General features: G+C 37.7%; 1 protein-coding gene and 1 long non-coding RNA gene across 12 annotated transcripts in view; one reads left to right on the top strand and one right to left on the bottom strand.

Moving 5' to 3' along the window:
* The window catches only part of rapgef2b (Rap guanine nucleotide exchange factor 2b), a 133,647-nt gene that overhangs the window by 81,945 nt on the left and 24,800 nt on the right, over positions 1–26,902 (bottom strand). For all 11 annotated transcript variants that reach the window (XM_030146392.1, XM_030146386.1, XM_030146388.1 and 8 more), the window contains exons 2-4: positions 19,997–20,067; positions 16,091–16,147; positions 2,730–2,813 (exon numbers count right to left, since the gene is read on the bottom strand). In XM_030146392.1, coding sequence (XP_030002252.1) covers positions 2,730–2,813; positions 16,091–16,147; positions 19,997–20,067 — 212 coding nt within the window. The remainder of the gene's footprint in view (positions 1–2,729; positions 2,814–16,090; positions 16,148–19,996; positions 20,068–26,902) is intronic.
* Positions 52–23,368, top strand: LOC115427708 (uncharacterized). Its single transcript, XR_003936534.1, has 3 exons — positions 52–313; positions 22,916–23,050; positions 23,245–23,368. It is a non-coding gene; the product is annotated as an uncharacterized LOC115427708 (long non-coding RNA).

The following is a 26,902-nucleotide window of genomic DNA, read 5'->3' as shown; positions in this document are numbered from 1 at the left end:
CAAGAAGAAGGCACATGACAACAAGCCCGCTTTGGTGCGAGCTTTGTTTTGTCTGTCGGTGAACTCAGGCTGACTGATGGTCGAGTGTCTTTGCATCTTTCCATTCGTCGCCTGCCAAGACGCCGGATTACAGTGAGGACGGGATAATGTCCGAGTCCACTTGTCCAGACATTTTCTACACGTGCACTGGTGGAGAAAACACCGTGGGATGCCGTTGTCTTCCTCTGTTATTGCTGGTTGTTTTGTGGTTGATTAAGCTGTTTATATTTTCATAGCAGTGGCAAGACGAATTACTGATGAAGTTTTTAGAGAGGTCAGTAATTCAGATTATCACTGCTCTATGTGTAGTTTGCACCTTCTGTAAAATGCAGTGCACTTGACAGAAACATGACAGTCTTCCATGGCATGGGTGGTATCACTGTAAACGATGGAGCTAATTATAAACCCTATACGGCATCATCCACACGAGTGAATCCCTTCACAGGCTTCCTTACAACATATGCTTACTAAACATTTTCAGAGCCCTCTCCTCCCCTGCGACTGCGGTCGGGCATTAACTTTAATCTGCCAATACCTGCAAATCCCACTACAGCGTCCCACACACACCGACACACACTTTCACCTTGGCAATACCGAAAAGGTTACATTTAAGAGGGGTGAGGTTTTTGGCATGTTTCCGATTTCTGCTTTAAATGCCTCCGGCGTCCGTGTGAATCCCAAGAATGGCCGAGTGCGACCCCCGCTGCTCTGTGGGGACAGTTCTGCTCCACGGGCTACAGCGATGGCCCAGAGCTCTCAGTGGTCGTAGGTGTGCGTTACACAACTATAATGGATAAAAAGCTCATTGTTTTCAGGACGCCCCCACAGAGATGGTTCATGTAACAGATCCACTTGTGAAATTGCAGCTTTTTAACATTTGGATCTTGGCTGTAGAGGTGGTGATCACTGCTGTGAGCTAATGGCTGAGTGCTTGAGAGGGGAAATGTATATCTTCAAAAACATCCTCAAAAGCATCTCATATAATGACTTGTTACTTTAATCGCTGTTAAATTTTTCATTTTATCTTATTGTATATAATAAGATCCTGCAGTCTTTAATTGTAACATGTAACGGCTTGTTTGTTCTGTCTTTAGTATTCTAACAATATCTATGCTGTTTTGTTGGTCAGTCTCTCATAGAAAACAAATTTTTAATCTCAAGTAGAATCTCTCTTGGTTCACAAAATTATCCCAATATTGGCGAAGAATATTGGGACACGGACTACGAAGAACATGTTGTGTGCTACATTTTGGGTCATTTAACAGGAAAAGACATACCAACAAAGGATAAATATTTGATTGAAATCCTCTTGGTAGCATCTAAAAAAGCCATCTCATGAAAATGGTGTAAAGAAGAACCCCCTACCCTAAATAACTGGAGAGACATTGTGGAAGAAATTCACAATATGGAGAGACTTGCTCATACCATAAGACTACAGCAAGCAACATGCGAAGATCGATAGGAAAAAGTGGACAATATACAGGACGACAACTGACACTATGTTTGAAATGTCTGAGTTGTAAAATCTCAAAAATGAAACAACAAAATATAAGTAAAAAAAAAAAAAAAAAAATATATATATATATATATATATATATACATATATATATATTGGTTAAATAAAGAATAAACTGTATATATATTTTCTCCATCACTGATTATAGCCCTGATGAAAAACGTGGTCTTCCTCTCTTTACTCTTGGAAAACCCATATTTTTGTCACAGCAAAAACTAAACTGTCAAATAGGAGACTAAATTACATGTATAAGATTTAGGGTGACTAAAGGGTGACAAAAGACTGTTATATTGTTGATTTCAATGGAAGGTGATGGACTCTCACACTTTGTATTCAGGCCATCATGTTGTTTATTTCATATAATGTTGCACACAGCACCATATATTTGTGTAGAGTTGTTTGGGCACTTGCACATGACCTAATCCACAATTTTTGCCACACCGGTGAACATTTTTACATACAGGATTCTACTTTTTCATCTCGTCAGCCTTCCGCCCCTGGCCGTTTCATTCCAGACTCGTCCCTGTGACAGCTTTGTTTCTTTATAACTGCAGGGGAGTTGCTGATGCCATGTCTGGTGTCTTGCAGTTGAACACTTAAAGACCATCCTGGGAGGTGTGGATCTTGTCCAATATAGAGTTAATCCAAACTGTGTGTGTTTGTTCACTACATGGCAAGTCTTTTAGCTTAGAGAAGCAGCCACAAAAGGCTTGAAATATCAGGACTTTCGATTACAATACCATGTAATTGAAAAATGACATCAGTCGTACCGAGTTGCGACCAGAAACATGAGAATTCAATGCGCTCACATTTTGTCCAGTGGTTGGAACATTGGATGAATGGCGAATACTTTGAATAAATCTGTCTTGAAGACTTCTGCAACAAATGTTGAGCGATTTCAGCATTAAATAGAGTATTTATATGAAAGGAAACTACTCTTTTGTGCAAGGAAAAAAAGCTGGTGCCACCCTTTTAACTTTCAATAATCACAGTGGAGAGGACTGAAAGGAACCACTACCATTTACAATCCTGATAAGAGGGTAAGCATCTGTAATAAGGACCAAAAAGTAAATTTAACTCTCTCCTGGTAGTCGAGGATTAGCATTTATCTTCATTTTGGTTGTTCTGAATTGATCTCAAAGTGTCTTGAACCACAGTGGCGGATGAACCATACCTGCTTCTGGGCAGAAACATGGATTCCTTAATGAAGACGGAGCCGGACAACAGGATGTACCAACAGCTTCCGATGTCGTCAGGGCTGAGGAAAAAGATAGAAAGAGAACAATGATCAGAAATTAACACGTGCTGATGTGCGAGTAAGGAAAAAATTAAATATCATATCATTATGGCTACAACTAATGATTGCTCAGTTTTATCAATTCATCAACACATGACTTGTTTATTAAGATACCAAATATCAATTGCTATTGACTATTTCTTTGATTATTCGGGTAGTTCACTGTTTTGCAAAATATCAGCAAATAGTGAAAAATATAGATTAACCCATAAAGACCCAAACACCAGGGCAACCAAAATCATCTACTGATATAAAAAGTTAAATAGCAGTTGATCCACTAATCCTATTAATACATGTAAACAATTGGTGTAAAATACAGTTTTTCATCTTTTTATGGTCATCAGATATGATGCATTTGGACGTTCAGAGGCTCCGTAGTGAACATGGAAACACCGTCATCTTCTACAACATTGATTCACCAGTAAAACCCATGGAGTTGGATCAATAACAGTGTATGGAGACACTAGTTTTTATGCTCAGTTAATGATATATTTCACTGAAAAAGTCACTTTTTCCTCCATTTTCTCAGTTTTTGACATATTACCCCTCAATTTTCATTTGAGCTTTTATGGACATTAATCATAATCAGTGAATTAAATGTAGAAAAATACCAAATTTTCACTTAAGAATGCAAAATACTGACCATATCATTAGTATAAAACGTGATAAATCACTTAAGAAAACTTAAAAAAAAAAAATCACTTGGGAACTGCCACAAAAGTCGCACTGGGCCTTTATAGGTTAAGATGATGCCAACAAATACAATCCATAACCAAAAATTCCACTGCTCAACAACAGAAAAAAAATGGATGAACATGCAGAAGTTCGATTTTAAGATGCTTCTATATTGATGCTTTTTTCTCCATGTTGTTTTGAATTGTACTAAAGCACTAAGAGACAGCTCTCTGTGCTAAATAAAGATCAGAGCTCTAAAAAAAAAAGAAAAGAAAGAGAAGAGATAAAAAGTAGTATCGCGCTGTGGAGAGAGAGAGAGAACTATGAATGAACCGAGGAATCATTTCTCATCCTCCCACACTCTGAAACACAGACATGGAAATCGGGCATTGTAAGACGAAGTAAACTCAAAGTGACCCCTGGATGATGCAGCAGGCTGTCAAGTCTTTACAACATGACTGGTAAACAAACACACCACGCAAATTACACTTTTGGCAATTTCATTTAGATGTTTTTTTTCCCAGGTTTTTAAAAGAAATAAGAAGTAAATCAAGAGAGTCAGGGCCTTATTAGGAAACATCAAAAACAGAGGAGGATTAAGTCTTCGGATGAATAACTCACTGAATACATTTTAGATTTAACTACAGCGGGCAGTTTTAACAAGCAGTGCAGTTAATTTAAGTCGTACTGCACATTTTCTTGTTGCATTATTTTGCCTCCTCGTCCACATCGCTTATCCTTGGCTCTTCATGGTTACTCATAGGATTGCAGAGATAATCTCTCAAGGCTGAGATACACTGAATCTTCTGTGTTCGGTACATGCAGGATTATTGAAGAGGCCATGCATGTTAACCTACAGAGTATGTAAACAAATGCAGAAAAGAGGGATAAGAGCATTAATACTGGGTTTCATACCCAGGCAGCTGGCCAGAAGGCTTGAAGGACACAGTAATGTACATAATCTTCGAGCAGGTCAGGTCATACAGCTCTGAGAAAACAGCTGTTGTATTAAACTGTATGAAAGTTCAACTGTTAAGTCTGACTTTTACCAAGATTTATGTAAATAAAGACCTCTGCGTGTATTTTTCTGAAAATAAAACAGTGCCAGTGTATGCTCTCAAGTTTAACATACGATTTAATATTAAATACAGCCTTCTGACAGTAAAGAGGAAGCATAAATCAAATAAAGGAAGTATTCTCATGACATGTAACACTGATAGCATCTCTCTCCTGTGCTGGGAATTTGACAAGAACATGACACTTTCATGTTTTGGCAGTGGACACAAAAAACACCAGTCAGTAAAGACAACCGTGTTAAGAAAAGATAGGATAAGACAGACCTTTATTGTCTGCAAAAAAACAGAGATTTGACCTACATATCTGAAAGACAGCCCAAGATATACACAAAAACATAACGTAGACAACCAACATTTAACATTCAGCATTCATGTGAAAACCTAGTGTTCATGTGATCTTTCTCTGGTTCAGGAGTGGGATGGAATATGGCATATGGTGTTCATTTTGCTCTATTTTTAAATAAATATTACGCATTATTGCCTCAGTTTAGTACCTTAATTTCTTACTCCAGACTCCCGATTGCGGCTGAATATTATGCAAAAATCACCTTGAGGGTATTCTGACAGATATGATTTTGATGGGGATGGTCATTTTCGCATTTTATTCTCACTGGAAAAAAACATTAAACTGACAATGATGTGATGTGTACTAAACATTCAAGTTCCCTTATAGCTGGAGATTAAGACTGGTAGAGCTGGGGCGTCTATGTAGCACCACAATTATTCATTTATAATGGCATGTTGTGACATATTTTATCAAAACATTGCAGCTCCTGCTACTGGATATTTAGAGTTCAGTGATTTCAATTAAATCCATGCCTAGACTACAACTGAGCATGATTAATAAAGTATGTATCACCTGACTATTACATGCTTTAATATGACATGATTGGTGTGATTGATATGTCTAAAATCATTGCTCACAGTATATGTTACCGTACATTGCACCATTGTAATATTATATACCACTAGAACTGTTCCGTATATTCAGTTGAAGAAAATGGTCACTCAAATGATGATTTTTTTTTTTTTTTTAACATTCTGTTTATTGTTTTTCTTTTTTTCACATGTAAAAGCAAAGAGCATAGTTCCGTTGTCTGTTGTCTGATCCAAAAGTCAAACAAACAAACAACATGCGGAACAAACCCCCCTCCCCTGGCACACATCCCCTCCAGATCACAGGAAAGACAGAAATAAATAAATAAATAAATAAAGGAATAAATAAATAAATAAATAAATAAATAAATAAATAAAAAAACAGAAGTACAAAATTCCCACTTTAAATGTTACCAAATAAATAAATAAAAATAATAATAATAATAATGATAGTAATGATAAATCAAATCTGCTAAGGCACACCAATACTGTATAATACAACTCTCAGTCAAGAGAAACGTGACAGATTGTACTATTAACATAGATCAGTAAAGGAGTCCACGTCTTTTCAAATGTGTTAGACGCTCCAGCTAAAGTCAATCGGATGAAAAACAGCGTTCTTTGCTACGTAATTACATTAACAACAAGCACATGAGATGAAAATATATAAATTTTTCCATCATCACATATTATGTTTCATTGTTATCTCATATACTCTGCAGTAGTAAATTGTAAAACACTTCGAAAAGGTGAATTATCAGCCAGTGTCACCATAGGCAACACTGACAAACCTCACATGAAGACACAAAAGCTCTAATTCTGATATAATTAAGCGTGAATGAAAAACATCAGAAGCTTACTCATCAAGCTGAAATTAGACCCTGCACTTGAAGGTGCTCTGCTGTTGATAAGGCAGCAGTTTGTGTGATTATCGGCGAGCGCTTTCACTTGGTCTGAGTGAGATGTCTAATTGAAACCCTAGTGATGTGGGGGGGGGGGGGGGAATAACAGGGGGAATTAATGACTATCCTGACATAAGCAAGGTGGGCCTGGTTTTTGCTTACAGGAACGTCAAGGATGGGTGCACAAATAAGATACCGCCTACACTCAGACACATATATTCACACCTAACATCACATGTGCTGACGGAGTTTTTTAAGAACAAAGTCTCACCCCTCCTTCCTCCTTCTCTGCACACTTTCCCTGCGGAGCTAATGAGGCTGTAGAGAGCACACCCTACTGACACAGTGCAAACCCCCTCCTCTGCACCCAGAAGCATCCTTCCCCCTCTGTACTGATTCATCTGACGCCCACCACCCTCGCTCCATCCTCTCTTCCTTGTATCCCGAGACGACACGACTGAAATGTTCAATTATTAATTACTGGCACACAGATGCATTGAGCGAGGGGAGCCCCGCATATGGGGGAGAAAAAGATGCAACACCAGAAAAGAAAAAAAAAAAAAAAAATTGGAGATCGGAGGCTTTTCTGTGCCACGACAGCTTGACTGAACTGGGTCAGGTGTACTCGTCAAACGCTAAACACCATCAACCAAAACCCCCACGGAAGCTTTTAACAGCAGGAAATAGGGTTATACGAGTGTCATCGAGGTGATGGACGGGGTTTCATGGGCAGAGAAACGGTAATTACAGCATTAAGAGGTTTGATTCTTTAGAAATGGAGTATTTACGAATGAAATTTGGCCGCCTGTGAATTCATTTTAGGGTAAGGTGATGTCATTATCACTGTCATTATTGTGATTTAGTTTTGCATCAGATACTTTATTGTGAGATGTGTCTTTTTTTGTCTTCTTGGGGTTTATTTTGTTTACACTGTCAGCTAAATCACCGACTGTTTCAATGTTTTCAATTAAGTGAGTAAAACATCAATTGCGCTCAGTATTTGTTTTGTTTTAACCCTTAAAGACTTACAACATTTTTTATTGTAACTTCTCTGCATCTAACCTTTCCTAAGTGATTTATCAGTATTTACAATGTTATGCTCTGCATTTTTCAGTGGAAACCAGGTCTTTCCCTATATTTAATTTTCTTATTACTTATCATGTACATGGTCTTAATGGAGTGATATTTTGCTTTTATTAATGGAATTTATAATATATATTTATTTATAATTTTACTATTTCCAGTTTTTACTTCAACCGCTGCTGCTGATAAACAATTATGTCGTACTCTGAGAAATGTTTGTTGGAAGTCTTGACCTAAATGTGCAAATGTTGTGACGGAACTAGTTATAAAATGTAACAAGTTAAACAGGAACTGAAGTGGGTAGCAGATATCTATTCGTTTTTTGTTGGAATGGATATAAAGATAGCTTTGCAGCGCCTGGAGGGTTCAAATTCAAACTTTTTGAACTGTTAGCGTCCCCAAATACACAAATAAATGTGACAAAGACTAATAAAAGTGGGTTTATCAAAATAAGACCCCTTTAAAGACTTACAACAATTTTTATTGTAATTTCTCTGCATCTAACCTTTCCCAAGAGATTTATCAGTATTTACAGTTATGCTCTGCATTTTTCAGAGGAAACCAGGTATTTCCCTATATTTAATTTTCTTATTACTTGTCATGTACAGTACATGGTTTTAAAAGCTCAGTTAATTAAAAGGTTATTATAACAGAACAGAGAAAAGTGGAAAAAGGTGACTTTGTAAACAAATATATCATTAACTGTACATAAAAACAAGCCTCTACAACCACTGTTATTTGTAAAGCTACATTTGACCATTTTATTAGTTTTCTTGGTGCCTCTGAATGGGTCCAAATGGGTCATATCTGATGACCATGAAAAGCTATGAAACTGTACATGGATTGTTAAAATGTATTGATGGGATAAGCGGTTAAAAAGTTATTAAACATTTTAGATCTTTAATGGTCCAAGTTGTTAAAACCACTGTACATTCAATAAAAAAATGAACAAAATAAGCAGCAAATAAGGAAATCAGAGTATACGTGCATTTTTGTGTTACTGCTCATTAAGTAATTTCATCTTCCACATCATTTTTGCCTTGTTGGATCTTTTACAAATAATTTACAACAACAAATACATTTCTGGTTTCATCAACTTTGACTCAGAGCCAAAAATTATTCTTTAAATTAGTAATAAAAACAAAACAAAACAAAACAAAACAATGATTTAATATTTTTTGTGAAAGGTAGTGATATTGACTGGTATGAAAATGTTCATCATCAGAACATTTGTGGCTGTTTGGCTGTGTTTGGTCAGCTCTAACTAGCATAAAATGTTCACCTTAAAAATGTATAACTTTTTACTGCCATTTATTGATTTGTAAACCACAACACTATCCATAAGTGATCAAGTGAACTGTTGCTAAATGGGTTGTTGTGTTTGGATTGACAGGATGTTGGGATGTCTATTCTAACACAAAAAGGATTTCTCCATTGAGATGTTGAGAAAAGAGTGCCTCAATATAAACAACCTCCCCAAAATAAAAGTATTTTAAGTTGTTATTGTTGTGCTTTCACCATGAAACTCTCTAGAGGCTCTCAGTGTTACATTGTGGTGGTGACATTGTGAAATGAAGCATTCACTTTCAATTGTTCACGAACACAAGCTAAAATAAAAGCCAATGAGTGGGTGGAAGATGACAGAGATTCTTCTATTTAATATGAACTATTTGCACACATTGAAAAATATGACCAGCAATTTGTGGATTTTGCACAATACTGAAACACTTGGAAAGTTTCCTTCTTCTATGACAGGGACAGTCCAATGCATTTCTGTCATTTCATGCTTTCTTTACTTCCAACTGAACAGAGCTGTACCAGGTCCTGTCACATAACTACAGGTCTCTAACGTGTAGGGTACACGCTGTACAGTATGGGCAGTATAATTATACACACTCCTCGGTATGTGATGACTTTTTCAGTTTCATCTCCCAGTGCTTTTTATTCATCAACCCTGCTCTGAGGTCTGCAGAGGCCAACAGCTTCACAGTGTCACGTGGACTTGGAGCAGAGTGAGGGAGACGATTTTCCGACAGCTGCATGGGATTTAAACCTCAGTCGGGGGTTAAAATATCACCGTCAGCAAACTGGTCTTATTTAGTATTGTCATGATACATTAACACTAATCTAGGCCAATAGCTAAAAAAAAAAAGTCCAGGCCAACAAGGAAGTATGGTATACAGTAAATGAAAGGCAGGCTGCCATGCCTAACTGTCACTCCGGTTTCTTGATCTGTCTGTCAGATCTGAATCTGGGTTTAGTCAATTGTTTGTTTAGTGACCTGAGATTTGGTTCATGACTTTTTCACACTGTGACTTGTATCCTTACAAATCAACAATGTCACTAAAACATCCTGAGGTTGATGGTGAAACTAGATATCAGCATGAGTAAAAAGCAAAACTGGATTGTTTGTATGGCTACGGGAAGTGAAGACATGACCTGATTCAAAACTACTCTTTTTACTAAACCAAAGCCATATATAACTGGGAAAACACATTCACAGTTAACATTTTGCAAGAAGCAAACATCAGCATTTAGAATTTTGTTGAGCACGAAAAGATTCGAGGAGAACAATGTCGATTTTGTGATTTAGTAATTTTTCATAATTTTCAGAGAGCGAAACCTTGATTGATCAAGTTAATTCGATGTATTGCCCTTGGAAAAACTAAGCTTTCAGCAAATAAAGAGAAACTATGCACCTGTTTTTACCTTCAGTTAACAGAGAAAATAAGCCAACTACAATCAGCACATAATAGTTAAAGTAAAATGAGAAGCAACATAAAATGTGCTGCAAACAACATTGTCATTATTACAACTCGATTCTTTTCTGAATTCAATGACTGGCCAAAAATGGTAGGATTTCCACGGGTAAACACTGATGCATCTCAAATTTGTTCTGTTATACGACAACAGTTCCAAAGATAAGGGTAATCACAATCAGTTTACTGTTGCAGAAGACACTTTGATTAATAAGAAGGTAATTTGGAAGCATATTAGGTAGGGATGCACTGTTTCTGGGCCAAAAGCCAATACCAATGTTATTTCTTTTTCTTTAGTTTCTTTATTCATTATTTGACCCCTCTTTTGTGCCAGAAACTCAAAGAAATTTTTACCATTACAAAAAAAAAAAATAGAGGAACTTATTTAAGTCTTAAGTCTTTCATTAAATTATCAGATTCAGATATTTTATTCATGCACTGAGAAAGAAAAATATTTTATACATGAGCAGTTTACAACAGATGTACATAAAAGGGAACCCCAAAGAAGCAAGAGTGCCCACAGATAGGGGACCCAATTATCTTAGAATGATTCAATTGTATAAAGTCATGAAAAATAAACCTTTAAGTTAAAATAGCAGATAAGCATTGGTCACTGCCACTGGTGAAATGCATCATATAAGCTGAAACTAATAACAGCCGATACCTGCAAATATCGGCCAATGTTCTGTCGATGTATCTAACACAGTCTTTAAAAACTGCATGCTTTTATCAATTATCAGTTTTACTGTTGATTAGACGCAGGGTTACTGGATCGATATGCTTCTAAATAATACTCAGAGTAAAATTACATTTTAGTGTGGGTCATAGGTCACGGGTGGCTTAGATGGAGCTGACATCAACCTTCAATCAACCTTTATTTATAAAGGTTATAAATAAACCTTTATTTATTTATTTTACACCAATGGACATGGAAGAGGTTAAAAGCTGACCAAAGATGCTAACCCTCTCTAGCATCCAGTGTAAATGTGCTGGGTCAGCTTCCATCTCAGGAGGGCTTTAACGCCGTAATCTCTGGATGGTAAATCCTGAGAGGTTCATCCTTACTCTGCAAGGGATGTTTTCAGAAGATATTGTATGTGTGTGTTACGTATGTGTGTGTGTGTGTGTGTGTGTGTGTGTGTGTGTGTGTGTGTGTGTGTGTGTGTGTGTGAGAAAGAGCGAGAGAGCATACATGTAGTGTTAGCACTTGTGCAAAGTCTAAAGCCGCCGGCAGGGAAAAAATGAGTGCTTTACCAACTATTACCCTTATCCTATCCTCATCTCCCTGGCACAGCTGTCGGAGATAGGTGGAGTGAGATTGTGAGCAAACGGGTCATTAAGTCTGCCATTTGTGTGAATTCAAGTTGCTAGTGTTTTTAAAATAAAACAACTGAATACACAATCGGCCCACTCTGTTTTCAAGTGGATTTGGTTTAACATTTGGGGTGAAACATCTAGAAAAAAAAAAAAAAAAGTCTATCAAAGAAATGTACAATAAAGTCACATAATGCTCTTTACAATCATCAGCTGGGATGTCCATTCATTACATTACATTTTAATTATAAACATACACATGTCAATCCATCCTATTCTCGTGATGAAAAGTGACAAAAATGCTTGCTACAGACTTGACGTGATGACTGTTAGAAAAATACCCTGTAAACAAATCTTCTCAGGGTTTACTATTATATATTATATTATATGCACCTCATCTTCCCCTTTTATGATTTAAAGATGCAGTGCTTAACAGTTTTTTGGTATTACTGCACATAAAAATCCTATAATTACCTTTGACCATATTATAATCTCAGTGGTCAGAAAGGCAATCAGAATTCTCTTTTTTTAACCTTTGTCTTTCCACCCTATATTTCATTTATTTTATTAGTATCACCTCCACCCCCTTTTTTTTTTTTTTTTTTTTTTTACAGTTTTTTTTTCCTTTACCACTTATTAATTCATCCTTAAAAGCATGTCTTGTCACACGATCAAATTGATTAGCATCTTGTAATGCACTGGGGTTTTAAAATTGAGCTTGTCTTCTGTTTCATGCCCTGATGAAAACTCTGTGGAGTTGAAACACATGGTGAATGGTATCCCAAAGGTGATACTACTTTTATTTATGTACCAGAGTACCTTGGACTTGTTTCTGGCTATTGTATTTTTTGCATTATTTACTTTCTGAACATTGATGATTAATGTTTTTTTTTTTTTTATATACAACAGTCATTTTTTGCCCTTTTTATTTTTCATGCATTCCTCACTTCTACCACATGATACTGACTCTGGTTAAAGGTGTTTTCAGACAGATATGGGGGTTAGAATAGTGTCTTCACTTTTCCACAGTGGCCTGAAACTGCCTCAGATCATGACATATGTGTATATTTAGTCTTTCAATTTGGACAGAGAGAAAAGAGCTGCATGAGGAAGATGCGCTTTCCAGTTTTGGTGTTTTTGTTTCACTAATTTCAGCCCCTGCAGCTCAAAGAAAATGAAGTATTATGAAATCTCAAATGCAGTTTTTACAGCTTCTAAGAGATATGATCACAATTACACTCCACCATTGAGTTTTAGAGCACTATAATTCCCCTCAGATTACTGCCATTGTTATAAACCGACAACGAAATGAAGACAGGTTGTTAAAGCCCTTATTTTTTGAAGAGAACGCTGATTAAGATCCTGCAGAAGAGGAAACTCAATCTGATCTACTGCTGTTAAACACCCAGCTCTTATTGAGGAGTGTCACAGCTGCTTTTTTATAGGCTCACACATACACACAAATGCATGCAAATAGTTGTACAAAAGACATCTAGCGACGACGTAAGAACTTAAATGAAGCAAATGAAAACAACCTGCTGTTTTGAAGCTGTAGCCCGAGGCAAAACTCAAAGAACTTTTAACTGTTATGCATTTCTCTACTCTCATAAGCTCCAGTCTTTAGGATGAATGCAAATGACCTGGGTCTCCCGAGGATATGTCCAATCCATGCCGGTACCCACACTGCTCTGTGTTATCACCTACACACAATGCACGACTTACCTGTTCTCAGTCTGTACTCACTGTGTATAATGTTGTAACTGACTGTGGCTTATAAAGCTTTGGAAATAATTATTGGATCTCCTGTGAGTTTCTAAAAAAATTCAATATAAGAGACCAAATTTTCTTCTTTTGTTTTTTTTTTTTTTTTTTTATGTTCTTGGTTTTAGATAGAATATTCTTAACCCATAAAGACCCAGTGCTACTTTCATGTCAGTTCCCAAATTACATTTTCTCTCTACTTAACCTTTAAGTGATTTATCACCTTTTATTAAAATATGATCCCCTGCATTTAACGTTTTTTTTTTTTTTTAGTATGAATTAGGTATTTTCCCATATCTAATTGGTTGATCATGTAGATGTTCATCAAGCTCAGAGTAAATTCTAAGGTTATTGAATCAGAAACAAAGAAAACTGAAGAAAAAGCAACATTTTTGACAAATATGCCATTAACTGAACATAAACCAAGTGTGTCCATCCACTGTCATTGATCAAACTCCATGGGTTTTACTGGTGAATCCATTTTGTAGAAGATGACGGTCTTTCCACAGTAACTATGGAGCCTTTGAACGTCCAAATGGGTCATATCTGATGACCCTGAAAAGATGACAAACTGCATTTTACACCAATTATTTACATGCATCAATAGGTTTAGTGGATCAACAGGTATTAAACAGTTTACAGTAGTGGATGGTTTTGGTCGCTGGTGGGGGTTTGGGTCTTTATGAGTTAAATTATATGTCATTTATTAGGATAATTGGATTTTTATAATCAAATAATCAGCAATGACTGTGCTATCTGTCAATACACAGCTATTGGCAATGTAGTATACTAGAGTTTTAGTTGTATAGATTCTACTTCATCACAATTCAGATGGCTTTTAAGACCAGAAAGAAAAGTTTGGTACAGTCCAGAGTGATGCAAAGCTGAAAAATGGAATTTTGGACTCCAATTTATAGAACTCACTGGGGATCATGTACTCCCTGTTTGGATGATGTAAGTGATGAGCATATTTACCAGTTTCATCCAGATATTTCTGAAACAGAAACCTGGTACAAAGGGGATTCAACATTAACATGATGGTGAATATTGTGGCTTCTACAGCAGGAGACCGTCACAACCAAAAGAACGACAATAATGTGGAGCCAAGCTGAATGGCTCTGATACTGTGGTTTATTCTTCACTGGGCTTGATGTTCATATCTACAAGTCAGTTTGACCAAATTACACATACTGTCTTCTACAAAACAAAAGAGGTTGATGCAAGATTTGAAAATCGGTCTTTTCTTGTATTTTCACATCACTCAAAATCCTGGCCTGCTGGAGAAATTCAGATTCTGATCAGCATACTGGATTTAGTCAAGATCAGATCTTTTTTTTTTTTCTCCAGTAGCAGATTTGTAGACATCTGCACACAAGAAAATCCCAGTGACTTTAAAAGTCACATTCAGGACAAAAGTTGACTTATCACTACTTGGTTACAGTGATCTAGTAATTTTCCAAGACTGCAGATGCTATAGTATGCATTAACCAGACAAAGATTAATAGTTTTGTGCGTACACTAAAATCTCTGTCCACATCTGACCTAGCCAAAAAAAAAAAAATGACTGTACTACAAAGTCATCTTCACTGCACAGTCTGAGGAAAACCCTGCAGTTTAAGCATGCTGGCTTAATGCTGGCAAAGATGTTTCCAGATTCAGTGTTGACCTTTTCTAAAAATATGAAGATTGTGGATATGCCATTTAACGAAAAAAAAACCCAATTTCATACAGGAATCTGGTGAGGATATCTGAGACTGCTTATTAACAACAAATATGCAAAGGCAGTCTATATTTCTATTTCTGTGTCTGTGTATGTGTGTGTGTGTGTGTGTGTGTGTGTGTGTGTGGTGTCTCGCGTGGGGGACCTGAGGGAATCTTGCTGAAACTGGAGTCTATTATACGACCACCGCTTAATCTGCATTCCTATTGTTTAATCAGCTCCCACAGAGCCAAGTAGGCTTCTAATGAGGTGTTGACTCTTCGTCTTCATCCCCCAACTCTTTCTGTGCCTCTCCCTCTCCCTCTCACACACACAAACACACACACACAGGGGATCAGGAGGTAGAGAGGGGACAATCCACCCTCTCCAGCCCCTTGAGATGCTGATAGAGTTAATTAACTGTCTTAATTCTCACCATGGGTGTTTGGAGGCCGTCATCATGTGACAGCAGTCAAACAGTGCTCTTTGCTTATTGTGGTTGTGGCAGCCTTTCAGAGCGGGTCTAAACGCGCATGCAAACACTCTGTCTGGACGCTGTCAATACAACTATCCAATCAAACTGTCACTAACCACAACAAATGGCTCAATGGAGGCGAAGGCATCATCACTTGCTAATTTGCCCCCAGAGAAAGAAATGCTTTTAGAGCTATTATGGCTACAGTTTACATTTGTCAAGTCAGTACACCGTTACTTATCCAATTAAAATGAAATTACCAAAAATCATTTGCAGGTGCAACAGTGCTGTAGCAATAAAACACACATATGTACACGCCTTTACAACTGCGTCATCGAGCTCTATCTGTGCTTCATGGACATTTGATTTAATCCACATTGCTCAGGTCGTTGTACCGTGCTGAGCTGACATGCTGCGGATCATCAACAACTCTGAAGGTAAAGTGTGTTTCGGTCAAACTGAACTGAAATATTATTGTATATAACAATAATATACTAAACGCCATGATGGTTTTTATGTGGTAATACACTGGTAGCACTGCAAGTATGTGAGAAAGTGCCATCAATATCAATTCCTGTAAAGACGCCCACGCTCACACCCAGACTTTGTGGTACTTACTAGTAAAGCACTTCGTTGGCCTCGTGTCTTTCGTAGCGCACCGTCTCACACATTATCCTGCAGGGACAGAAAAGTACAGACTGTAACAGCTCTAATAAAGAAAAAATAAAAGTAACACACAAGTACTGATACTGTATAAACATTAATATTTACCTCTATGCATAAGTTACAAAGTGGGAAATTATTACAATACCAATGTGTGTTACTGTCAAGGTACTTGAGAACAGTTTGACGCAACAACATTTTATGTTGTTTGCATGGCGCCCAAAAGATTCAGCCACTAATTGTGGCAGCTGATGGTTTAACGTCTTATTGTGAAATGTCATAAAATGCATTTTGATTTATGAAGATCCTCTCAGGATTTGAACAAATAATAACAGAGTCACAAATCTGCCTCTGCCTCCAAATCACAAACAAGTGTCAGACATGTACTAGCATTTATTCTAACAGTTTCACCTCCAAAGGATCATATGTATGTTCAATTTGTATGTACAAACCCTTCAGTGGTGAAATAGTGTTTACTATGAACCACAGAAAACCTTTGGTAGAGCTGCAATGATTAATCGTGTCAACTCTTTAATCAGTCTGTAACTAAATATGGTCTAAATTCTCTGATTCTACCATCTAAGATGTTAATATTTTTCTGGTTTCTTTATTTAACTATAACAATAACTGATGAACATACATAGATTGTGGATCAAATGAAACATTTGGGGAAACACTGATCAACATACTTCACAATTTTAAAGAACTGCCTTTCCAAAACATAACGTAGGGACACAAAAGGAGTTGTTTTGTTAAACTGGGTTGATGACCAACAGAGTGAAAATGATAATAAAACAATAATTGAAACAGTTTCAATTAGGATGGAAAATGTGTTCATAAATGTTGACCTCATCAGAGCCAGTGTGAAACAGTTGTAAAAGACATAATGAGATGTTAATTAAGAGTCACAACATAATAAAATGAGATGAGTGTAAAAGAGGCAACATAATTTCTGTTGCCTCTTTTACACTTGTTATTATGTTATTTTTCGATCAATGATTCCAACAGCAATGTGCATTTACTCCGCACTGTTTTGACGGTGGAACAGTAAGTAAAATATTCTGATAATACATGGATTATTTTCAGAAATGTAGAAACAGGAAACAGGATTTCATTTATTTTTTGGATCTCGAGCTTGGGAACTACAATTCAAGATCAAGTGATTAACAGTGAAAATAATCAACAATGAAAACAATTATTTCACAAAATGGAGAGATTAACATTAATGCTGTGGCTGCAAGCTAAACTTTAGATTATAAGATGGGGCAAATGGATTAGTTTCTTTAAATACAATTAATGCATGATTTGTCTGATAGTCCTGTGAAATGCTATATAAAATGCTGCTCCAAAAATGTAATTAATTAGGTAACTTGATTGCTATTTCATAACTGTACCCTAAATTATCATTACTATTCAATTGTGACTAATATCTGTTGCCAATTGTCGTTTGTTATGTTCTATATGACAAAATGGTAACTAACTAATAAAAAATAAGTGTCCAAAAACAAAAAGAGAAAACAATTACAAATAGTAGCTCTAATTTTAAATAAGCAACTAGAAAATACACTTAGCATTCAGCCAAAATCACCACCTGTTCTTTTTTTTATTGCTTTTTGCAGCCACATCTTTCATCAATTCAACCTCTGAATTTGGAAATAAAGCCCCGTACTCCACCCCAGGTTTGAAAAATTGATCCATGTCAGGCTTTCTCAATTCAGAGGGACATTACAGACAAAAGGCAGCAACTGTAGTAAACAGTAGCTGAAAACACTGAGGGCTTCAAAAATAGCTGGGGGGCAGTCATTGTGTTGTAGCCCTGTTGCACAAGCGCTGCAAAACAATATGGGTTAAAAAAAAAAAACAAGTTGATGTGAAAAAGAAAAACAACACATTCCTCCCAAACAAAATGATGAGAAAAAAGAAGGATGGTATAATCCTGTAGTTAGTGGGATGTCTGGCTGGCTGGGAGGTGTTTTCTCTTTTTTTTTTTTTTTTTTTTACATTGGGGGGAAAAAAAAAAGCTGGCAGGAGTGGTGCATTGGTCTGTGAGACCACGGGGACATTCCTCAGGATCCACACAGGGAGGAGGGACTGGGGTTACTGTGGGGTGGGAGGCCTCTGAGGGGTCACTCAGTGGAATGTTCCAGTTCGTGGGTCATGTACTGCTACATTGTTCCCTCGCCAGTATAATCCACATGTATGGACACGAGGCATGCTGGGAACAGACTTCTGACATGCACTGTTTGGAAAGACGGGTGGGCCAGCACGGTGACAGGAGAGAAAAAAGTACAGTCGTGTACGAACAGAAGGGCCGGATGTTCTCATCAGTGCAGGTTTGGGAGTTTGGTCTGAAGTCCCGAAACTTTTAAGGAGAAAAAACACTTCTCAGCTAAAATCTAAAAACAGTGCTCCGACAGGGGAAAACTGTTACATAATACAGAGATCCGAAAAATTTGCTCTTTGTTGTTACTATGAACAGAACCAGACGGAGAGTGAGGGCAGAAACTGGGGCTGCAACAGATTATTATTTCTATTATTCATTTAATCTGCCATACTTTATTCATCTGGTCTATAAAAAAAACAAACAAAACAAATCCATTATTCTAAAGAGCCTTCACAATTTCTCAAAGCCAAATGTAGCATCTTTAAATGTTAATTACACAGTACTAGTCAATAAACTTACATTGCTGTTACAATGATAGAGAAATAGGGTGGAAATATACAGCTCTGGAAAAAATTAAGAGACCACTGCAATTTCCTCAGAAATCAGCATGTGTGCATGTACGACAGCCAGTCCATTCCTGTGTCTGTTGAATTCCAACACAAGCACACCTTATTCTACTGAATAAACACCGGATCCATGTCTGATTTAAGAAGTAAAAACCACTACTGTGGCCATCATTATCTTTTTGCAATAGGACAAGCTGGGTGGCAAAACAGTGCTATTAGCACCGCAAAAGTAATTGGAATCCAAAAATAACTACTGAAAACTACTCGACTTCTGCTCTGCCAATGTTCCCAAACTCTGAGGACTGGTTTTTCTATCAGGACAATGCTCCTCGCCTGAGATAGGTCAATAAAGGTGTGGATGACGGACCACCAGATGAAGACCCTGTCATGGCCAGCCCATTCTCCCAAACTGAACCGACACTGAAAACTTCTGGAATATAATCAAGAGGAAGATGGATAGTCACAAGCCATGGGACATCGCTGAGCTTCTTGAATTTCTATGCCAGGAGCTGTATAGTCATCCAACAGCAAAGGTGGAGAGCCAAGACACATGAAAGCTGTCACTGAAAATCAGTTGTTTAGAAATGAATATAAACTTGTTTTCTTTGCATTATTTGAGGTCTGAAAACACTGCATGTTTTTGTTATTTTGACCATGTGTCATGTTCTGCAAATACATGCTCTAAATAACAAAATTTTAAATTGGAATTTGGGAGAAATGTTGTCGGTAGTTTAGAGAATAAAACAAAAATGTTCATTGTACTCAAACACCTACCGATAAATGGTAAAATCAGAGAAAGTGATAATTTTGCTGTGGTCTCTTACTTATTTCCAGAGCTGTATAGCTGATTCAGTTTGAGGATTAGATGAGCAAAAAAAAACAAAACTTTAACATAAAGGTCAGACACTTTAAATATAATAAATTCAATGCGACAAAACAGGTCTTTAACTTGGGTCAAGCTTAAAAAAATTGTATAACCAGCTGCAGAGAATGTTAGTGTCCAGGAAAGAACTATTACTACAATTCCTGGAGTGACTCTCCCTTTCCAACAGTATTTACAAATTAATGTGACTGGAATATCAAGCTGTAAATTGTATTAATCAAGGAGTATGAGTGTGTGCAGACATTCACCTCAGCTGGTGCTCTCTGAGGTTGGACAAGGCCTCCATTCCATGGAGATAAGAGTAGACAATCTCCAGGTCCTGCGGAAGAAGAACAAGCTGTTTAGACACAGAATACCAGATTAGAAGCAAGAATCCAAGCAAAGACTGTACTTTTAACCAGAGCTGGGAATGTTACCTCTTTAACAAACAGAACCACTAACTGCCTTCTTATATGGTTGGTTGTTTCAGTCAGTTTTTAAAGCAGAACATTCTCAACACTGTCTGATTTCAGCTTGTCCAGTGTCCGTGTTTGGCACATTTTAACAGTCAGTGATTATATTCTGGGTTTTGGACAGGTTAAGACATTCACCACCAAGAATTGTTAAGTATTGGCACAAAACTGAGAAAAGCAGCAAATCATAAAATCTGATCTAAGCAATCAATAAGTTACAGAAATAGCAAAGAAATGCCATCCAAACCAGGATGAAACATGCTGGACTGTACTCGCATTGATCCCTTAAATGCTTATTATTCATTCTGCAGTGGACACACTGGCTACTCATACGACAAAATACATTTTACAAGGACAATGACACTGATTTATGTGACTAAGTATCGGAATTGAAAGCAATAAAGCACCTCACAGTGAAAAAATAAAGGAACTCCACTGCACAACTATAAATTCCCCATTCAATTACTTCATCAAGTGACCCAGTGAGCGACTCTCAGATTGTTTGGCATAAGTCCACGTCAGAGGTGAAACAAAGTGGCCCTCTCTGAGAGCTGGCAGCCAGCACAGCTACTCCACTGTCTATTGGTGCACACTGGAGCTCTGACTGTGTGTGTGAGTGCACTGGTCACAGCAACTGGGATGCCTTTGTGAGCCGCGACTGGAGGTAGATGTGGCGACAGCAGAGTGGAGGGACAACACAGACTCTGTGTGAGACCCGCCAGACATACACAAAAAACACACAAACATTCAAAGAAACCACCCAGACCGGCCACACAGTCTCTGGGTTATGTTTCTGACAGCAATAATCACCACCTTATATATGAAATGCTCACCACAAAAAGTTAAATAACATTTTATTTGTGCAGATTTGGTGTCCAGTGTCTGAATCTGGGACCTTTCTATGATCAGCTATGGCTTATATGGAAGAAATTATGCACATTAGAATTCAACAAATAGAAGAGCGTATTTATGATGTCGCTTTCGATGTTAAATCAACTCAAGTCGCAGCACGAGGCGCAACTTTGCTAAAACATGGTCAAGGGAAAATTCATTTTCCAATAAAAAACAACAAAGTGAAAAAACCCACACTCCTCGGGGCTGAATGGCTTCGGTTACATCATACAGTTATATCCTCACTAACCAGATCCTTATGTTCAAAGTGTCTGTGGTCACAAACACTGTCCACAGGAGCTGTTGTTACAGAGAAGCAATCTTTAGACATTTACTGCCACCTACTGGTCGCACTTCTAACTGCAGTCTCAACAGACCTGGTACATTATGAACACACACAGTGACCGGCAGGATTGTGGTAACATACAATCTCCTTCATATATTAGGTCAAAATGGGTTGTATGCAGTAAAGTGACATTATTCTATCAATCCAAAGAAACAGATCTGTAATACATGGAAAAAATCAGTAGAGTATGTGTAGAATATGTTGTATTTTTAACACCATCCTGATGCCGTGGCTTCTGCAAAATATGATTCTGTCCTAAACCATTGATGTTCTCCAGTCTAAATGCGTCTCAAATTTACTTGTATATTACAAGGCATCCAGATCCTTCAGGTCATAGACTCAGGGTCCAAGGATCACAATGGTGAAGTAGCTCTAAGTTTCTATGGTTCCTTCCTATACACAAGCTTCCTGAGTACTTGAACTCTGACAACACCCTCTTTAGTGTTCACAGACTTTACATACAAAGTGTGTTCCTAATCTGCACCTATTTATTGACATGCTATTCAATAATTTATTTTTGTATTTGTTTTGAAATGCTATTTTTTCATAATGTACTGCCTTATGTGTGAATGGTGCTATATAAATAAATGGTCCAACTCTGTTTAACCATCTTCTGAACTCGACATAAGAAGATTTTTGTGCATTGTTTCTCACACGGAAAGTCCATAAATAATAAAAAAAGTTATTTATACTAAGAGAGAGGCTGAAGTGAAATCCCGTCACCACTTTGTCTCTGTTGACTTTGTGGTCAAAGACACAACCATGTAACTGCACCCTCCTGTCTTGTAACTCTGTAACCACATGATCTGGATGTCATCACCTTCACCTACTTTTGTCCTGTTCTGTACCGGCAAATTAAAAAAAAAAACGTTTTCAAGGGCAGTACACTGCACTACAAACGGACAGATCAGATCGTGTTTTCCAATAGTGTGCTGACGAGAAACAACTTATTTATGTAAAACTATCAACCAATTATCCATACACAAAGTGGCCACTAGGTGTCAGCCTTGTAGACTTTTTTTTCCACTTCCACAGTGACATCACAGTGAATAAAACAGCGCCACTCAAACAGCAGCCTCACAGGGAGAAATATGCAAAACCATCAATTGTGGCTTCAGTCTCAAATATTTCAGATTGACTGTATGGAAAGAATGTAAAGGACCCCATCTTTTCCACTCCCTAGGCCCTACATTTTCCGGTCTGAGTTTCTTTCCTTTTCTCCGATCTCCTTTTAGTAAGAGCCAAACTGCATTACCACAAATAATTTGCTAAATTCTGTCTTGTAAAGATACAGGAACATTTTATTATACGAGTCTAATGATTAAACCCACAACCTTTTCTATGAAAGTGACCGAGTTGCTTTACTTCAGTTGAGCATAAAACAACAACAGACTTGTGTGATGTCAGTTATTCTAATACATAAGGTGTTTGATATCAACATTAGGTGATGTCTGTGTCATGTTCTTTCACATCGACAGCTGAACCAAGAACCAGCAGTCTGTTTCCTTCAAGCTGGGGCTCAGAAGTGATAGAGGGAGGAAGGAAGGAAGGAAGGAAGGAAAGAAGGAAGGCAATCTGACCAAGAGTAGCTAAAACTAGGACATCCTGATGAGGTCTGCATCCAGCCAAATTCTGCTTATTGTGTGCACTGAATTAAGACAAAGCTAGTCCGTTTTTGTTTTTTGTTTTTTTTTTAAATAAACTACCTGGCTTTTGGGCTTTTTGGGAGCTCAAACTCCCAGGCCACACCAGTGACGCCATCTAATTCTAATCCTTCCCCCTTCCTTTTCTACACTAATCCTTCCAGGAATACAGGTGGCCCCTGCAAGAGGAAAAACATACCAAGATGCTGTTCTTGATAAAAAAAAAAAAAAAAAAAACAAGGAAAGAAAAAAAAAACAATACTTCAAAGCTGGTGACACAAACATTCCTCACATACCACTTAAATAGTGTCAACTGAACTTCTTTGGAAACATCTCCAGTTATTTCCTTGATGACACACAATATGACATCACTTTACACCTTCATTTTTTAAGACACATGGTAGCAGTACAATGCAGCCAAACAAGCAGAGGCATTTCCTCTCAAGAATACAAATTAAACAATAGCGTGCCTTGTGTTCCCTGTTTGGGCCCTAAAACACGTACTGACCAAGGCGTCCTCTATTTTCCATCTATTATGCAAGGCCCAGAGGAAAAGGGTGCTGTGTTGGGCCCGCTGCCAGCCATTTGAGTGGCAAAGCACTCAGTGGGTAAGGAGAGGTCAAGGAAGTTGTGATGTTTTTCCTGCATTGTATAAGTTGAGACTCCTATGAAAATAAAGAATCTCAGGTTTCACTGAAAGAAAATCCAGTCTTCTGTGAAATGATATCACTGCAATGATCCACATCGGTAACCTGACATGAGAAAATGCTGGTTGTTTTGCTTCTTACAGTAATGACAAAATGGAGAGGCTGGATTTCGTGTAGGATTAAAAATGCTCAAAGCTGTGGTTACAAGCAGAGATGTAAAAGGATTGGCTTGGCACTGATTTAAATAAAAACGGGGAGTGATATAATTAGGTCCAACAGAGTAAATCTTGCATGACATGTAAACATGATTTGGAAATCGTCGTGAACACTCCCGTTAACGGCTGCTGCTATAAACTCCATGACAACAGACAAAAAGAGATGCAAATCCAATGTTTCACTGCAAGAGTCAATACTGTAATGAATTCAACGGCTCAGGGTCATTCTGAAGTCGGGTTAGAAAATGACTCTGCTTTTCTTATCTCTTTACACCACAGTGACTGTTAGCCTGATAGGAAGCTTTCTCAAAGGCACAAATGGTCAATCCATTTATTCATTTGGCTCTGGTTGAGTTTAGATAGCAGACCTCTGCATGCATCTATCACCCATTGTAGACAAGCATCAAAGAAAAGGACTGCAGCCTCTCAAAAACAATGGTGCACTGTGGGAGAGATAGCAGAGGGGGAGAGGACAATCTACACTGCCTTTGTATCTGCTGGATGTGAAAAGACCAATTTTCAGCATGTGTGAGAGCCGACAATCACCTGTTTTTCATCTAAAATTATCCATGACTCTTACTGGGGCTATCACGAAAATGAAATTGTAGTTGATGATTGTCGTGAAATATGTCTTTTTCTGTTCATGTTATGCACTTGGTACAGTATAAATCTAACAATACTTGGTTTACACAACACAGGAAACACCTAAGAGGACAAAGCTGTGTATTTCTGTTGGAGCTGCAGCTAATGATTACTTTGTAAATTAAATGTTTTAGTTTTTAGTGTCATAGTTTGGTCAAAAGGCCAAAGATATGCAGTTGTGAAAGAAGTGAAAAGAAACCACAAAATATTTCTATTAAAGAGTATGTAATCAGAGAATTTTAAACATTTTTTAAATTACTTGATTATCAATTAATCAATTAATTGATTAATCAGCAGCTCCAAGTAGCATTAAACACTGAACAACATACATAGAAATAGCATTTTTTTGTGTGTTTTTAGGTTTTGTAAGCATAAAAGCAAGTAATTTAAACAATCTGATTCTATTTCTGATACAGAGTAATAAATGGCACATGATGATGACATTAAATGCCACTTGAATCTCATATAATTGAAAAATATGTGAAAATATTACATGTAAGCTACTTCTCAGTGTTTTTATAGGTAAATGGAGATGATTTTGACAACTATAAAAACAAATTGCCGTTAGCTAAAATAATAAGACCATTACGTGTAATCATGACAGGTCTAGTCATAATTAATTCAGCTCCACATTCTGTGTAATGCAAACAGACACCAGGGCAGTATCTCAAAGAAAGACAGACCTGTTAATCCGTGTCAAGGGACCGATGCTGCAAACTGGGAGTGGTGATGTTATGTTTTCATATCATGTCTAAACGACCAATTAAGTGATATGGCCTCATAAAACCAGACACATGATGGCTGTTTCAGCGATAGGCTGCCCTTACTGGCGCACCCGGTAGAGTAAATCAATGATCGTGTCTCCTTTGTTGACAACATTAACATCTCCAGCCGGTCTGCCTTTGTGAGAGCAAGCCTGCCTGTTATCTCACTGCTGTTGAGGAAATCCCTCCACGAAGTGTTTCAGTGTTTGGTGCATTCTGGTCAATCTGCAAAGCATTTTCTGACATTCACCTGACACGCCCTACACTAATTCATTTGCCTGTATCTCCATCTGGACTATTCTGAGTATTGTTGATGCTTCTTAAATGCACAGTGGTTACGGGTGCAGAATAAATGCTTACATGAGAGTGCAATTCTGTGTATGACTTTTGTTAAGTTCCAGAAAAGAGAATTTTTTGTGGCTTTGATTGCTTCCTCATAAGATATTATTGTGGTGAGGTTTCAGGTGCTGGCATGTATTTGTGGTATCACCCTGCAGTGTTGTATCATCAAATGTTACTCATAATGAATGCAACTGGCTTCTCTAGTTTTCAAAAATGAAGTTGGAAGAAATGTGTTTGTTCTTTGCCTCACAGATCAGATTTAGTGTTGTTTCTCTGCAGTTTCACTGAGAATACTATATAGCCCTCAGCAATAAAAGGCTGATTTAATTAAATTCGGTCTATTATTTTTAGCACGAAGTTCTCTTTTTTGCAGTAATTAATCTTCAGACTTTAATGTGAGAAATGAGTATGAAATTCCTAAGATGAAGAACTTTTTCTCCCAAAACCACAGAGTCTCTGCCAACAGTGGATGAGAAGACAGCTATTCTTATCACGCCAGCAGAGACAGGAACAGACAGAAGCAGAGTGAAAGAGAAAGCAACCGCCTACTGTGAGGCATATGTACTTCCATCAGCAATGCCAGGGAATTTGTAAAGACGTTGTCTGAATGAGCTTTCACACCGAATAACATCTCACTGGCAAATCGCGAAATTTGGCAAATTATAATCACTCCGTCTGTCCGTGGTGGCAGTCAGATGAGCAGCCATGGGCTCAGAGGGCTGCAGGTTACAATCTAACGATCTGGAACTAACTGTGGAGCACAGAAGCCTCTCTATCATCAGCTCCACTTTGGATCCTCCTGAGGCAATGAAAAGAAGACAACCCGAAAGTTTTTTCCAGGTCAACAAGTACATGAGTGTGAAGAGTGTTGCTGACAAAGCACATCAAACTTCAGTGAATTCATGGGCTTTGAATCAAAAAACAGTGATGCAATTAAACCCTCAGTACTGACTCATGTAGTCGAGTTTGCATTCAGTAGACAAGCTGCATCTTTTTCCCAGCCTGCTCATTACACCATCCCCGTCTAAGATGCTTACGACCTTGATCCTTGGCAGCCAAAGAAGGGAATGGCCGTTCTAATCACAGCACTTTGTGCAACGGAGGATTTGTTGTCGTTCTGTTTCAGAAAATAGCTGCGAAAAGCACAAATTAATCCCCCGCGACTCAGGAGAGAGGACGACCTACTTTTATAACAATTGCTCACTTGTCACT

Source organism: Sphaeramia orbicularis, chromosome 10, assembly GCF_902148855.1.
Source record: "Sphaeramia orbicularis chromosome 10, fSphaOr1.1, whole genome shotgun sequence".
Classification (NCBI taxonomy): Eukaryota; Metazoa; Chordata; class Actinopteri; order Kurtiformes; family Apogonidae; genus Sphaeramia; species Sphaeramia orbicularis.
This window is presented reverse-complemented; position numbering and strand designations above follow the sequence as displayed.